Source organism: Monodelphis domestica, chromosome 1 (assembly GCF_027887165.1).
Source record: "Monodelphis domestica isolate mMonDom1 chromosome 1, mMonDom1.pri, whole genome shotgun sequence".
Lineage (NCBI taxonomy): Eukaryota > Metazoa > Chordata > Mammalia > Didelphimorphia > Didelphidae > Monodelphis > Monodelphis domestica.
This window is the reverse complement of record NC_077227.1, coordinates 407612310-407625296: the sequence shown is the minus strand read 5'-3', so window position 1 is coordinate 407625296 and position 12987 is coordinate 407612310. Positions and strand designations below refer to the sequence as shown.

At 36.3% G+C, this 12987-nt stretch overlaps 1 protein-coding gene across 4 annotated transcripts in view; it reads left to right on the top strand.

Moving 5' to 3' along the window:
* The window catches only part of DNMT3B (DNA methyltransferase 3 beta), a 63536-nt gene extending 54755 nt beyond the window's left edge, over positions 1-8781 (top strand). For 2 of the 4 annotated variants that reach the window (XM_056811948.1, XM_056811949.1), the window contains exons 19-22: positions 609-694; positions 3957-4026; positions 4626-4744; positions 6677-8781. In XM_056811948.1, coding sequence (XP_056667926.1) covers positions 609-694; positions 3957-4026; positions 4626-4744; positions 6677-6818 — 417 coding nt within the window. In that variant the 3' untranslated portion in view covers positions 6819-8781. The remainder of the gene's footprint in view (positions 1-608; positions 695-3956; positions 4027-4625; positions 4745-6676) is intronic. The other 2 variants (XM_056811947.1, XM_056811950.1) reach the window with 2 other exon arrangements.
* Positions 8782-12987: the final 4206 nt, after the last annotated feature.

The following is a 12987-nucleotide window of genomic DNA, read 5'->3' as shown; positions in this document are numbered from 1 at the left end:
TCTAGTTAGCTAGGAGAAAGAATTGTGGGATGGGATTTTAAACTATCTTCAGATGTTGGTTAGTGGTACAAAGAGATGATGTAACATTTAAATTACCACAGGTGAGATTACTTCCCATCAAAGATATGCTTGTTATAATATGCTTTTGTTCTTTGAGATAAATTTACAAGCCCTTTGAATATACCTCATTATATCCCCCTCTCCACCCACTGATAATTTTTAAGGTGAAACAGAGGACAACTGTTGTTGAAGATCTCTTCTGAGATCCCTCTAATTCCATCCTGGACCCCCAAGACAAATAGTTTAGTTGGTGTGCCTTATATTTCCCTTGCTCTTCCTTGTTATACTTTAAGCTATAAATCTTTAGAACTCATTGTGACAATATTTTCCATGCCCTGTCCTATGTAGTGCTATGAGTGATAATAATTATTAACATTTCCGTGTTGGAAAGTACTTGTGTATACATTCTCCTTGGAGTCAGCAATAGAGGCCCCTGAATCTGCCTTTAAGGCTTTTCTTTTCTAGTTCTTATTGATCCCAATTTATCCAATTTGATGTTTATTTGTTTCTGTTTTGTTTTTTTTTTACAATCTCCTATTCACCTACAGTGTAACCCTGTAATGATTGATGCCATCAAAGTTTCAGCTGCCCATCGAGCCCGCTATTACTGGGGCAACCTGCCTGGGATGAACAGGTAACCAGTTATCTCTTGCCTTCTCAGGTTTTATATATCTACTCCTTGGGGGCCAGATAATGAATTTTTTACTCAGGTTCCCGGTTTAGTAAGGCTCCTCAAGAAAATATACAAACATGTTTCTCCCACTCCTTGTTCCCTGCTCACTATTTTAGATTACCTGCAGAATATTTTAGCTTTCTAATAGGTAAATTTCTGACAGGAGAGACATGAGACAGACATCACCTCTTTTGTGTGGGTTATTGAATTTTATAGAGGTGGGGAAAGATGATTATTTCACAGTCCACTTGAAATAAAGCTAGAGTTTCTTTTTGGTGTCAGACTACCAACTTTTATCTGTTGTCCACTGAATTTACCTCTTTATTATAAGACTGTTGGCTCTTAAATGATGCAGCAATAGAAGTCTTTATCATTGGAATAGTACTATGATAATATTATGGTATGGATTACCCTGACTTTGTGACATTCCATGGATTGAAATTTTTTATATATATATATATATATTTTTTTTTTGGTCATTTAATTTCCCCTGATTTAATTCTGACATCCCATTTTTCCTTTATTTTTGATTAGTCAGCTTCCTATACCTAATTTTATTAGCGATTTTAACTGCTAGACCTGGTAATATAGGGAACAGTACTATTTTGTAGCTCTTTAATCTGTGACAATAAACTCTCAAGTGAACTGGCAAGGTAAGGCCTTGAGGATGGAATTAATCAAATAGAATTTTTTCCTGGGTTTGACCCTCTGTCAGGGGTTTTGACTCAATGGGATGCATTTGCAACTTGTTACTTCTTTACCCTCTTTGTGGGCAGTATAGAAGGAATAGATGTGAGCTTAAATATGATTTATTCAAATCTTATTTCTCTTCAGGCATTTTAGAAAATATTTTTGGGGAGGATGAGGAGAGAATTCCTTACTTAATTGATCAGATGAGTATTTTTGATCAAAACCATCATGGTTCATGATGAGTGAATATATTCAGTTCATCAGTTGTTCTTAGCAATCCATAGAGCTTTGCCCTGTTTACTATTAGTGACCATTATATCATCCTTAGTCTCAGTGAGTTATATGATTAATGTAGTGAAAGATCAAAGATCACAAGTCTCTTGAATTTGAATTGTGATAATGTCCTGGGCTAATTAATGCTCATGCTGTTGCTAATTTTCAAATATATTCTGCTCACAGGGCAATATTTTGTTGCTGAATGTGAAACATGTTATTTGTGATGATCACAGTGATTATTTTGGAGAGAAAGAATAAGTACCTAGTACCTACCTCATTATTATATTTGTTATCTTTGGATATTTATAGGTAATGGCCTATTATTTGAGATTTAACAAAACAAGTTCCTACTGTGTTCTAAGTATTGGGCCTAAGGAAAATGAGCCCTTCTGTCACACAGCTTTCATTTCTGGGGTATATTAAATTTATTACTTCTAGCTGTAGAAGATTATAGTAGAGTTTTGCAAGTGTAACATAGATTCACATTTTTTACTCCACTGTATATCAGAGCTATTGTCTCTGGAGACAGTGATCTGCTTGTCACTTTATTTTTTAAACCCTTACCTTCTGTCTTGGAGTCAATACTATGTATTGGTTCCAAGGCAGAAGAGCTATAAGGGCTAGGCAAGGGCTAGGCAATGGGGGTCAAGTGATTTGCTAGGGTCACACAGCTGGGAAGTGTCTGAGGTGTGATTTGAACCCAGGACCTCCCGTCTCTAGGCCTGGCTATCCATCCACTGAGCCACCCAGCTGCCCCCTCTGCTTGTCACTTTTAATAGTCAACCCTGAAACATGAATGTTATTCCATCACTAAGAATTTTGGAATCTTAATTATGCCAGTTGCCCCTTTTTGGTCCTTTTGTTGTTTAAGAATTTCAGAGGAAGAACATAGTATGAATGTTCATCTTCTCTAATCACAAAAAAGGGAAGGATGTTCTATGAGCTTTATTTATTTATTTAGTTTTTTGGATTTGTGTAGAGTTCTATTGTTGTCCTTTGATAGGAAGAAGCCTGTCTTTGGTAAATGTCCAATGCTATTTCCCTCTAATGGTAGGACATTCTTTCTAAGACTTAAATCTCTCATTTCTTAGTGTTAAAATCTAGTTTGAATTAGCATCTTTTATATTCCAGTTACGAATAAATAGTTTATGGTCATAGAATCCTAGTATGTATAAATAACGGATAATTTGGGGGATTGGTTTTAGTACTCAGGCTATTGTTGAAAAATGTTCTGAAAATTAGTTTTTTCAACCTAAGTTTGATTTGGATCATGTAAATTACCTTCCATGCTTCTTGGATGTCATTTTCTATGAACCTTATATAAGCTTTTAGGTGAAGTAACTGAGGCCTTGAGTAAGGAGAATGATTTAGTCATCATGATTTATTGAGAACAGAACCAGGATTTCATAAATTCTTTCTTCTTTTGCCAAATTATTCCCTATTCCTTTGGGTTTTATTAAGAACTCTTGGGATTCATGTGTGTGTATGTATGTATGTATATATGTATGTGTTTGTATATATACACACACACACATATATATACACTACTGATATGTGTGCATGTGCATATATATATATATATATATATATATATATATATATGCATTCATATCAGTAGTAGTAGTAGTACCCTCTCCTATATTTTGCTATGGACAAAGTTGCTTCTCTCCTCCATACCATGAACCATTTGTATCATCAGCTAGATAGTGTAATTCCTTTTTACTCTAAATCCTCATTTCCTTTTCCTGCACCACACATAGTTCCTTCTCTTTCAGAATTTAGAAGCTTTGTCCCAGACCTTTTCTGTGTTTCAGAATGCTCTCCCTAACAAGTGAATATGCAATCTCCACTTGAAGACCTTCAGATAGGAATTTAGAATTAGTCTGAGGTAGTTCAATATATCAGCTTTTTGTTTTTTATCTTTTCAAGCAATTCAACAAAACCAGCACTTACCCATGACCTCCACTCTTTTCCCTTCCCCAAAGTCCTTTTTACAGCCCTTATTCCTCTTTTTTGCTCTAGTGTTGTGTCTTCTAAAAACTGCTACTAAGACTCATTCTTGATGTGTGTTTCCATCTTCTTTTGGAGCCTATTCTATTGATGTGGCTTTTGGGCTACCTTAACAAGTTGTTTCATTGCTTGCTACTCTTTAACACCTTTATAAGTCTATAAAGCGATCAGTGGCTTAGAAAGCAATTGGAAGCAGAGTAGATTCATTTGTGAGTTGTAGAACATAATGAGTTTTGCCTGTTCCCAGGCCGGTGATAGCATCAAAGACCGATAAACTCGAGCTTCAGGACTGCCTGGAGTACAATAGGATAGCGAAGGTAAGATTGTTCTGAAACAATATCTACTTCATTATGAATATCTGTGTGCCCTTGTACATCGGTCTAAGGATTTGATGTTTATGGGTCCTTTCCCTTAGGAAAGAGATATCCCTTTGGACTCCTTAATGTGAGTTCCCTGTCTTTTTCCCATGGTCCCCACTTCTTTTGTATGCCCTGTAAAAGTCTGGCCAGACTAATAAGGCATATTTCACATTAACTCCTTTGTTGGCTTCTAGCTGAATGATTTCTAGAGCTGAATTTTTGAATTGTTACATAGAACCTTCTTGAAGATCAGAAACCCTGAGTTGCTTTTTCTTTCTCTTTTATCAGAGAAGATAACAGAAATGGCTTAACTTAGCCTAGGGTCTTGGCTGCTCCAGTAAATTGGGTCAGTTTAGAGTTCTATTGATTGTGACTGACTTGCCTGGCTTTCATCCTTTTTTTTTCTCCCTGACCTGGAATTGTCCAGACAATGCTTTCAGACTTTCCTCACTTTTAACCGAATAAAGCTTTGTCTTCCACTTGGATCAGACCTTCTTTTGCCCCCATGCTCACTCTGTAGTCTTCTTTGTTCATTACCTGATGTTTTTATTCCCCAGTTAAAGAAAGTACAGACAATAACAACTAAGTCGAACTCGATCAAACAGGGGAAAAATCAACAATTCCCTGTAATCATGAATGGCAAAGAAGATATATTATGGTGCACAGAGCTAGAAAGGTGAGCAGACTCATGGTAGAAGGCCCAGACAGAAATGGAGAAGGTGGGTTGGAATGGGGTCAAGTGTAGTTGAAATGATAGAATTGGTGATTTCCTAACCTACACACTTGTGAAATGTATGCAAGAAAATCCAGTTGCTTGACACTTTCTTGCATATCTGTTCCTGGGCTTCCCTTTTCTCATCCCATCCTGTCTTTCATTCAAAGTTTATTTTCCCCCTTTGACTCTGGGTGGGTCTCTGTTCTTGGGAAACTTAGCCTATTTGGGAAGACAAAGCTTCCATGCATATCACTAGTACATATTTGGACATGTGTTTAATTAGATCACTACTTCCTAGGAGCCAGGGTGACCAGGACGAAGCCTCATTTAAGACAAGTAGACTGAAGATTTGAAGGATAATTTGGGAATATTACAATAGTTAAGGTAGAGTGATGGATGGCTAGTTTTGCTTTAAGTATATAAAGGTAGAATATCAAGTAATATGAAGACCTATTCTCTATTTGAGCTTATATGATATGATATATGTTATGATCAAGGATGAAATGGGAATGACCCAATAATCAGTATATGGTGATGTCCAATTTTGCTTGAAGTATATAAAGAGAAAATATCAAGTAGCATTAAGCCTTATTAACATATAGTCAGTCTGTTTGCTAGCTTCCCATTTGGCAGTGACCAAATACAGATTTCCAAGATACCAGCATTTTTTTGTCTTTGGCTGCTGATTTCTTGATGATCATTCTCTGTGTTTAGATACCAGGGCAGGTGCATATTATTTTCATGCTCTCTTCATTACTACATTAAAGCTAGGCAGATATCTAGGATTTTAGATAAAATATTATCAATCTTGGATCTGGGTCAGAGGAGCATGTGATCTCTCCTCATCTCTGGTGGTAGTGACCTTATGAAGATGTTTATTCCAATCACATTGTTTTTATAGTTAAAGAAGCTTCTATTCTTGGAGGTGAATTGATATGCTTACTATCATAGATATCTCTCTCCCTTTTAAAAAATTTGCCCACTTCACATTTTCTCTCACTCCTCTTTTCATACATTGATAAACATAGAAAACCAAAACCCATTAGAAATATGCATAGTCAAGCAAAACATTCCTTATTAACTATTTCTCCCCCCCCCCTAATCTGTAATGAGCCCACTTCTTTATCTAGAGGTAAATGACATGTTTCATTATAGAATATTAATTTCTTAACTGGAGCCCAGATAACCTGACTCTGCCACTTTATTATCTTTAGTGTCACAAAAAAGGCAATTACAAATAGTCATATCTTAATGGATACTATGGTATATTACTTTTGTAGTGGGCAGGAGATATGGTAAATCTGAACACTTGGACCCAGATTCTGGAAGGCCTGAGCTCTTGACCTCAGGCAATTATTTTCTGTGACCCTGGGCAAGTCTCTTAATCTGTGTTTTCCTCAGTTTTCTTATCTGTAAACCTCACATGATAATAGCATCTACCTCTAGGATTAAATTAGAAAATAGCTAAAGTGCTCAGCAGGGTGTTTGGCATATAGTAAGTGTTAATGTTATTTGTTACCATCATTAATGCTAGTATTTGTATAATGCTTTGCATTTGCATTTGCAAATATTATAAGAGCTATATTAATTTTAGTTGTTAGCTCTTGCTGATATAAGATATAATGCCTTTGGGGAATGATTGGATATTAGTTGACCCACAAAACTGAATTGTTTTATCCAATTGAGTTAACTTCCAAATGATATTCTAAACTTGTGTTTTACATGTTAAGATTTGGCCAGATCAATTTTGGGAATTTTAGTATAGATGCATCTTTAGGGACCCTTACCTTGCCTTAACCATGCTCTTAACCCAGGAAAATTTGGCACCTGTCACGGGGGAATACATTTTGCTGCCTCTCACATCCCCATGTTTTGCCTTGTTCCTGCTCCCAGAATTTTTGGCTTTCCTGTTCATTACACCGACGTGTCAAACATGGGTCGAGGTGCTCGACAGAAGTTGCTGGGCAGATCCTGGAGCGTCCCTGTTATCCGACATCTTTTTGCCCCACTGAAGGACTACTTTGCCTGTGAATAACACATGGGCTGGAACTTACAGGTGGAAGGGGATTTGACCATTGGTGGAGGGTTGACATTGGGGAAGAACCAGTATCAGTGATGGTAGAACTGCTCATCATCCCCTCTAAGTTCTAGTCTTTGCTATTCTTCGATTTTGTTGCTGTGATGAATAAGGTCAGACTAAGACCCAAATCATCAGTCATTACATGTACCTCAGACTTTTCCCCATTTGCTCAGTGGGACTCTTTTTATTTGAGGCTCACTCCTTCTGAAGACCTGTGCAAACTATTTCTCTGAAGCCTACAGACAAGTCCTACTACTTTGTGGCCGCTGAGTGGGGCAAGATCATGCTTTTTTTTTTTTTTAACTACACTTGAAATAGAAATTTTTAGTTTTTCTTTTTTTTTCCCTCCCAAAATGATGGCTAAAGTACATGTCAAGTCTTGTTAGGTCATATTCTGAATCAATAAGACAACACAGGTGTCAAGCTTTTCATTAAAAAAAATTTTTTTTGTTTGTTGCTCCTTGTTCAATAATATATAATCCTGATGGGAAAGATGCAAATGTAGCTTATTGAAACTATTGACAGACTGATTTATTGAACAGATAGAGCTCAAAGTACTGTTAGCAGCATATGATGGTTTTTCTAATTATTAAGAATAATTTGTATGTCCTTCTTTAGTCAAATATTTTCTACTTTGTTAAAATAAAAAAATAAAAACTCCCTCACCCTAAGAATATTAAAAAAACAATAACCAAGAAATAATGATTTTTGGAAAGCTTTGGGTACAAGTCAAAGCCCGTGAAATACCTCCAGGCATTTTGGAAAGTGATGAATCCAGCAGGGCTGGTCCTGACACATCTCCAGTGCTTTTAAAGAAAATTGTTGACACAAACTAAACCCAAATTATTTATTGTCCTCCTCCTACTGCAAGATAGCCCTAAATGGGGGGGGGGGGGGGATACAGGTCTGGAAAAGTAAACAGACACACTTATTCTTTATCAGGATTTTGGGTCCATCTCAAGTGTCATATTGTAGCCACTAGGTCCCAGGTTGAGCAGTCAGTGAAATGAAGTGTATATTATATCTCTCCATATCACTAATCTCCTTGTCACTTCTGCTCTCTTACTTGCTTTCTCAAAATGTATAGGAAGAAAAAAAATCTTCATCTTCTCCTTACCTAGGTGGCACTTTGCTTTATAACTGCCAGGTGCATTGTCTGTAGTCTCTGAGGTTAATTGCATGATATCCTATTGTCCTATATTACAATACCTTTTTCTGGACAGTTGGTCATATATAGGGTTCAGATGCACATTTTTCTTTTGCTTTTATTTTTCATCTAAAAGATGGAAAGTCTAATAACCCTGAGGCTTCCTCCAGAAAATTTTTATCTGCCATGACACCTGTCTTTTAATTCCATTTTGGGGTACCTTTTTAAGGGGAGGAAGCAACTGGGGAAACAGCATTTCACAAATGCTATTGTAATGGTTTTAAGACCTTTTACTGGTGCTATTTTGTAGAATAAGGACATTACTGTTGACAATTTTTCTTTCTTTTTTTTGTTGTGTTTCATAATTTTTTTGGTAACAGTAGCCCAATAACAAATGAAAAACTGCCTTGTTTAAACAGTTTTCTCAATTTTTAGAATGGAAATTGCTGAATGTCTAGAGTTTACCTTATTATAATGGTTTAATTAAAAATCAGTATTTCTCTATGGTCTCCTTTGTTCTTTCTGTCATACGAAGGGAACATGCATGGATATGACTTTCTGTTCAGGGCAGATGAGAGGGAAAGAGGGTTATTAGTGGGACACTAAGCTTCATAGACACATTATTATGGGGTGTCTGTCCCTAATGGGAAGGAATGGCACCTGCTTTGTATTCTGTCTTCCATTTCCCCTCTCTAAAAGCAAATGCTTTGAAAACTACAGGTATATACATCTATCACAGGTGCATGAATGCAGGAACATGCAAAGTTGCCTTTTTTATCAATATAAGTGACATCTTCACTGAAGATCTTCAAGAGGTTACAACCAACTACCTCCGTGCAGTGTATGGTCGATTACATACATTGAGGAAAACAACTTTAGACACCTCAGAACTGATATCTACTGATGATTGATCCAGTCCTCTCATTTTGAGTTCTGGAGAAAAGATAGTTGCCCAAGAGAATAACTAGTAGAGCTCAGTCCTCCAGAGTCTAATTCTGCCAGTGGAAAAATACTGTAGATGGTCTGCCTTGTAATGTAGGACTCCTTTAGGAGTTAGAATCCATGACAGCTCTAGGTTACTGAGAGATGTTGAGCAAATACCTCTTTTCTAATGAGCTAAATGACCTCTTTAGCTCAATTAAAAGCTCTTCTCCTCAAACTTAGCTCATCAGAGATGTTTACTGCCTTTGGATACCAAGTGCAGACAACAGACTATACTCTTTTTAAGGCCAAGAAAAAATGAAACAGATCAAACAAGCACGATCTCGAAAGCCCAAAAAGGAACATGGACAAACTTTGGAGGTGAGAGGTTAAGGTCTAATGGGTATGCTACAATGATGAGGAAAAGATCATTGGATAGTAACTAATTGCATCTAATCATAGATTCAAAAAATTTTAATTCTCATTTTAATATCTTTGAGAAAAGGTGTTTTATTCATAATGGACTCTGCCTCCAGAGAAAGACTTATGTCCTTTAAAAAAATTTTCTGAAATACCCTTGTTCCTGGTCAGAATTGTTCCCAGTCTAGTTTTTAATGATTGGATTTCTTCATACAAGTGTATACAGTTTTTGTGTTCCGATTGCTCCAGGGACTTTGGACATAGTTTTCACTATGTCTCTAGGAATGTTTTATTTTTACTTCTATTGTTTTTTTTTTTTAAATCTTCCTTCTGGCTTGGAGCCACTATCAGTACTTCTAAGTGCAGAAGGATAGTAAGGCAATGAATTTTAAGTGACTTTCCTAAGATCACGCAACACAGAAATTTCTAAGGTCGGATTTCGGTCCAGGACCTCTGCTTATCTAAGCCTAGTGCACTGAGCCACCTCACAGCCCCTCCGGTGACTTTGCCTTTGCTCTTAACACCTAGTAATCATTGCCTTTGTTACAGGAGGGTGCTGATGCCTTGATGAGCACCCTGCTCCAGGACCTGCTGCAGTCTTTAGACAACGTCCACTAATCGTCATGTATGATCCTAGGCAAGTGAGGTGGTATAGGTCAACTATAGGTAAACTTGATATTCAGTTTCAGAGAAGATGCTGACTTGCCCTGATAGAAGAATTTTTTAAAAATTTGCCTTTATTTTTAATTTTTTAAAAATTCTGTTTGTTTTCAAGTTAGCACCTACTTGTCACTTTTCTATACTCCACCTCGAGGAAAGAAAACCCCCAAACTCCCTATAAACATGTATAATTCAGTGGAACAAATTATACAGTGGTCATGTCTTAAAAGCATTACTATGCACTCTAGAGTCATATAATCACTTGATAGAGCAATTTTATCTACTGTTGTCCATTCTAATGATATTCAGAAGGTCTTTTTATATATACTTTGGTCTTGATTTTTTTCAACTATAAAAGGAGAGGTTGAATTACTTTATTTCTAAGGTCCCTATGAACTGCAGATAATGATCCCTTGAATACTGGCTTTGTTTTGTTTCAGTTTCTTTTAAATCAAGAGCTTTAGATTAGAGGAACTCAATTCTGTAATCTAGTCATTTTTATCCTATTTATAACAATTTTCATTTATGAAGTGCTACATCTTGTAGTAATATGTAAAAGTTCAAGTATTATTCCCCCTTTCTTAGAAAATGAATATTCAAAGCAATAATGACTTATCCAAGCACATTGAACTGTCATTTAGACAGGTTTTGCTTTTTTAAAATTTTTACTTCTAGCTCAGAATCAATACTATGTATTGGTAATATAGTGGTAAGGTCTTGGTAATGGGGTTAAATGACTTGCCCAGGGTCACACAGGTAAGAAGCATTTGAGGCCAGGACTTCTCATGTCTTGGCCTGGCGCTCAATCCATTGAGCAACCCAGCTGCCCCCGTTAGACAGGTTTTGAAACCAGATTGATCATTCTGGCATTCTCTTAAAAATGCTGTTTCCAGTCTGTTTGAAATACTTTGCTTGGTTTTGCTTGGGTGACCTTTAACTTGCTTTTGGTCCTGTTTTTAGTATTCTCATTTTGTAAAAAGAGGATACTTAAACTTCCTGATTCCCTTTAAATCCAGGAATATGGTGGCTGAACTGACATCCAAATCATCCTGGTATTACCAGTCTTTGGCTTTTAGTTGATGGAGGTGTTATTAGATCCTTCTGTGAAAGGATGTTTCAGCTCCTCAGTGCATTAACAATCTTTGCCAGGGCAGCTAGGTGAATCTGGGAATATAGCCAGGCCTAGAGATGGGAAGTCCTGGGTTCAAATATGACCTCAGATGCTTTATAGGTGTGTAATAGCTAGGCAAGTCACTTAATCTTCATTGTGGAACCCTTATTTCTCTTCTTCCTTTGAAATGATACTAACGATTCTCTTTCCAAGATGGAAGGTAAGGTTTATTTAAAAACAAAAACATATCTATGCCACACTTTTTCAGTTAACAAATACTTCTCTTCCCATCTCACATACTTCCTTCCCCTCCTTTATTTAGCAAAAACAGAAATCCAAACCCATGAGGCAATTATGCATGGTTAAGCAAAAAAAAAATTTTTTTCACATTGTTAGTGTTCACAGATATGCGACTATGCCTTGTGCCCAACACCTCCCTTTCAGGAGTTGGGTGCCATATTTCATAATGAGACCTCTGGAATAAGGGTCTTTCTATGCATCAGAATCCTTGCCTTTCAGGTTTTTTTAATCATTTGTTGTATGCTTTCTATACTCTGCATTAGTCTTTTCTGCAACCATTCCTTTTTTCATTCCTCATAACATGGTATTCTGTTAATTCATATACCATGACTTGTTCAACTTTTCCCCACTTGTTTCTCAATCACTTAAAAGAGAATTATAAATATTTTTGTTCCTGTGTGTTACTGATTTCTGATCTTTTGAATAATAATGGGTATCCATTTCCCTACATGTTGATTCTAAAACCATATTCTTCCCACCCAAAGCAAAAAAACCTCCTCAGTGCAAGAAGATAGGTGGAGTAGATCAGCTACAAAATACAGAAGCGCAAACACTTTACAGCCTAGAGTTTGATAAAGCCATATAATTAAGGAATCAATATTTGACTAAAACTTATTAGAACCATTGTGGCAAAACTTCTATTTAGACCAATAACTCATACCATATGTTATGTCTAGCTCCAAAAGGATAAAAGAATTAAATATTAATGGCTTTGTAAATAAAGGAGCAAATTGGTGATTGTCTTTTGCTTGTATAAGTAGGGAAAGAGTTTATGAACAAAGAAGGATGTAAAGTTTTAATTATCAAATTGACTCAGCCAAAATTAGATGGTAACACTTTAATGGGAAGAATCTCAGTGGCATGTTTCTTTGAAGGTATTTGAAGTTCAATTGAATTCTCCAACTGGACAACAAAAATGAAGAGAGAACCATAATAATAAGTATTAATAGACAACCAAGGTATATTCCTGAAATCGTGTCCAAATTGGTATGCTGCATTTCCTTTCTTGATTTGTGTTAACTTTGTCAGGATTTGGTAGCAAGCTGCTTTTTTTGACCTCTATAATTTTCATTAGTCACTACATTCATTAAAAATCTTCTATTTCCAAGAGATTCATGTGTTGATTTGAATGTATAAGAACAACAGCCACATCCCAGTTCGTGTATGTTTAAAGCCAACAGTTGCTTAGGAATGGAAAGTCAGAAAACCTAAGCTAACAGTCATGTAAAAAAATGTCCCAGATTACTTTTATGGATTCATGTTAAAGCAACTTTGGATTTTTTTGACTCCCAAAGCATTGAATTGACACATTGGTGCAGTGTTGTGTCAGAAATTGGCACATTAACAATGTTGTCTTTGGTTTCCAAGTTGTTCATCCATTCTGCAAAACAATTTTGAACTATGCTACAAAGGTCACAACTACATTTTTGGTCCCTGAATAACATTAACAAACCTATTGCTCAAAAAGTTGAAAGAAAAAACCACACATTCCTCCTGTTGTAATATACAAGTATCTGCCATTAGGAATGGTTCTATCCTTATATGATTGAGACATTGAAAGATAA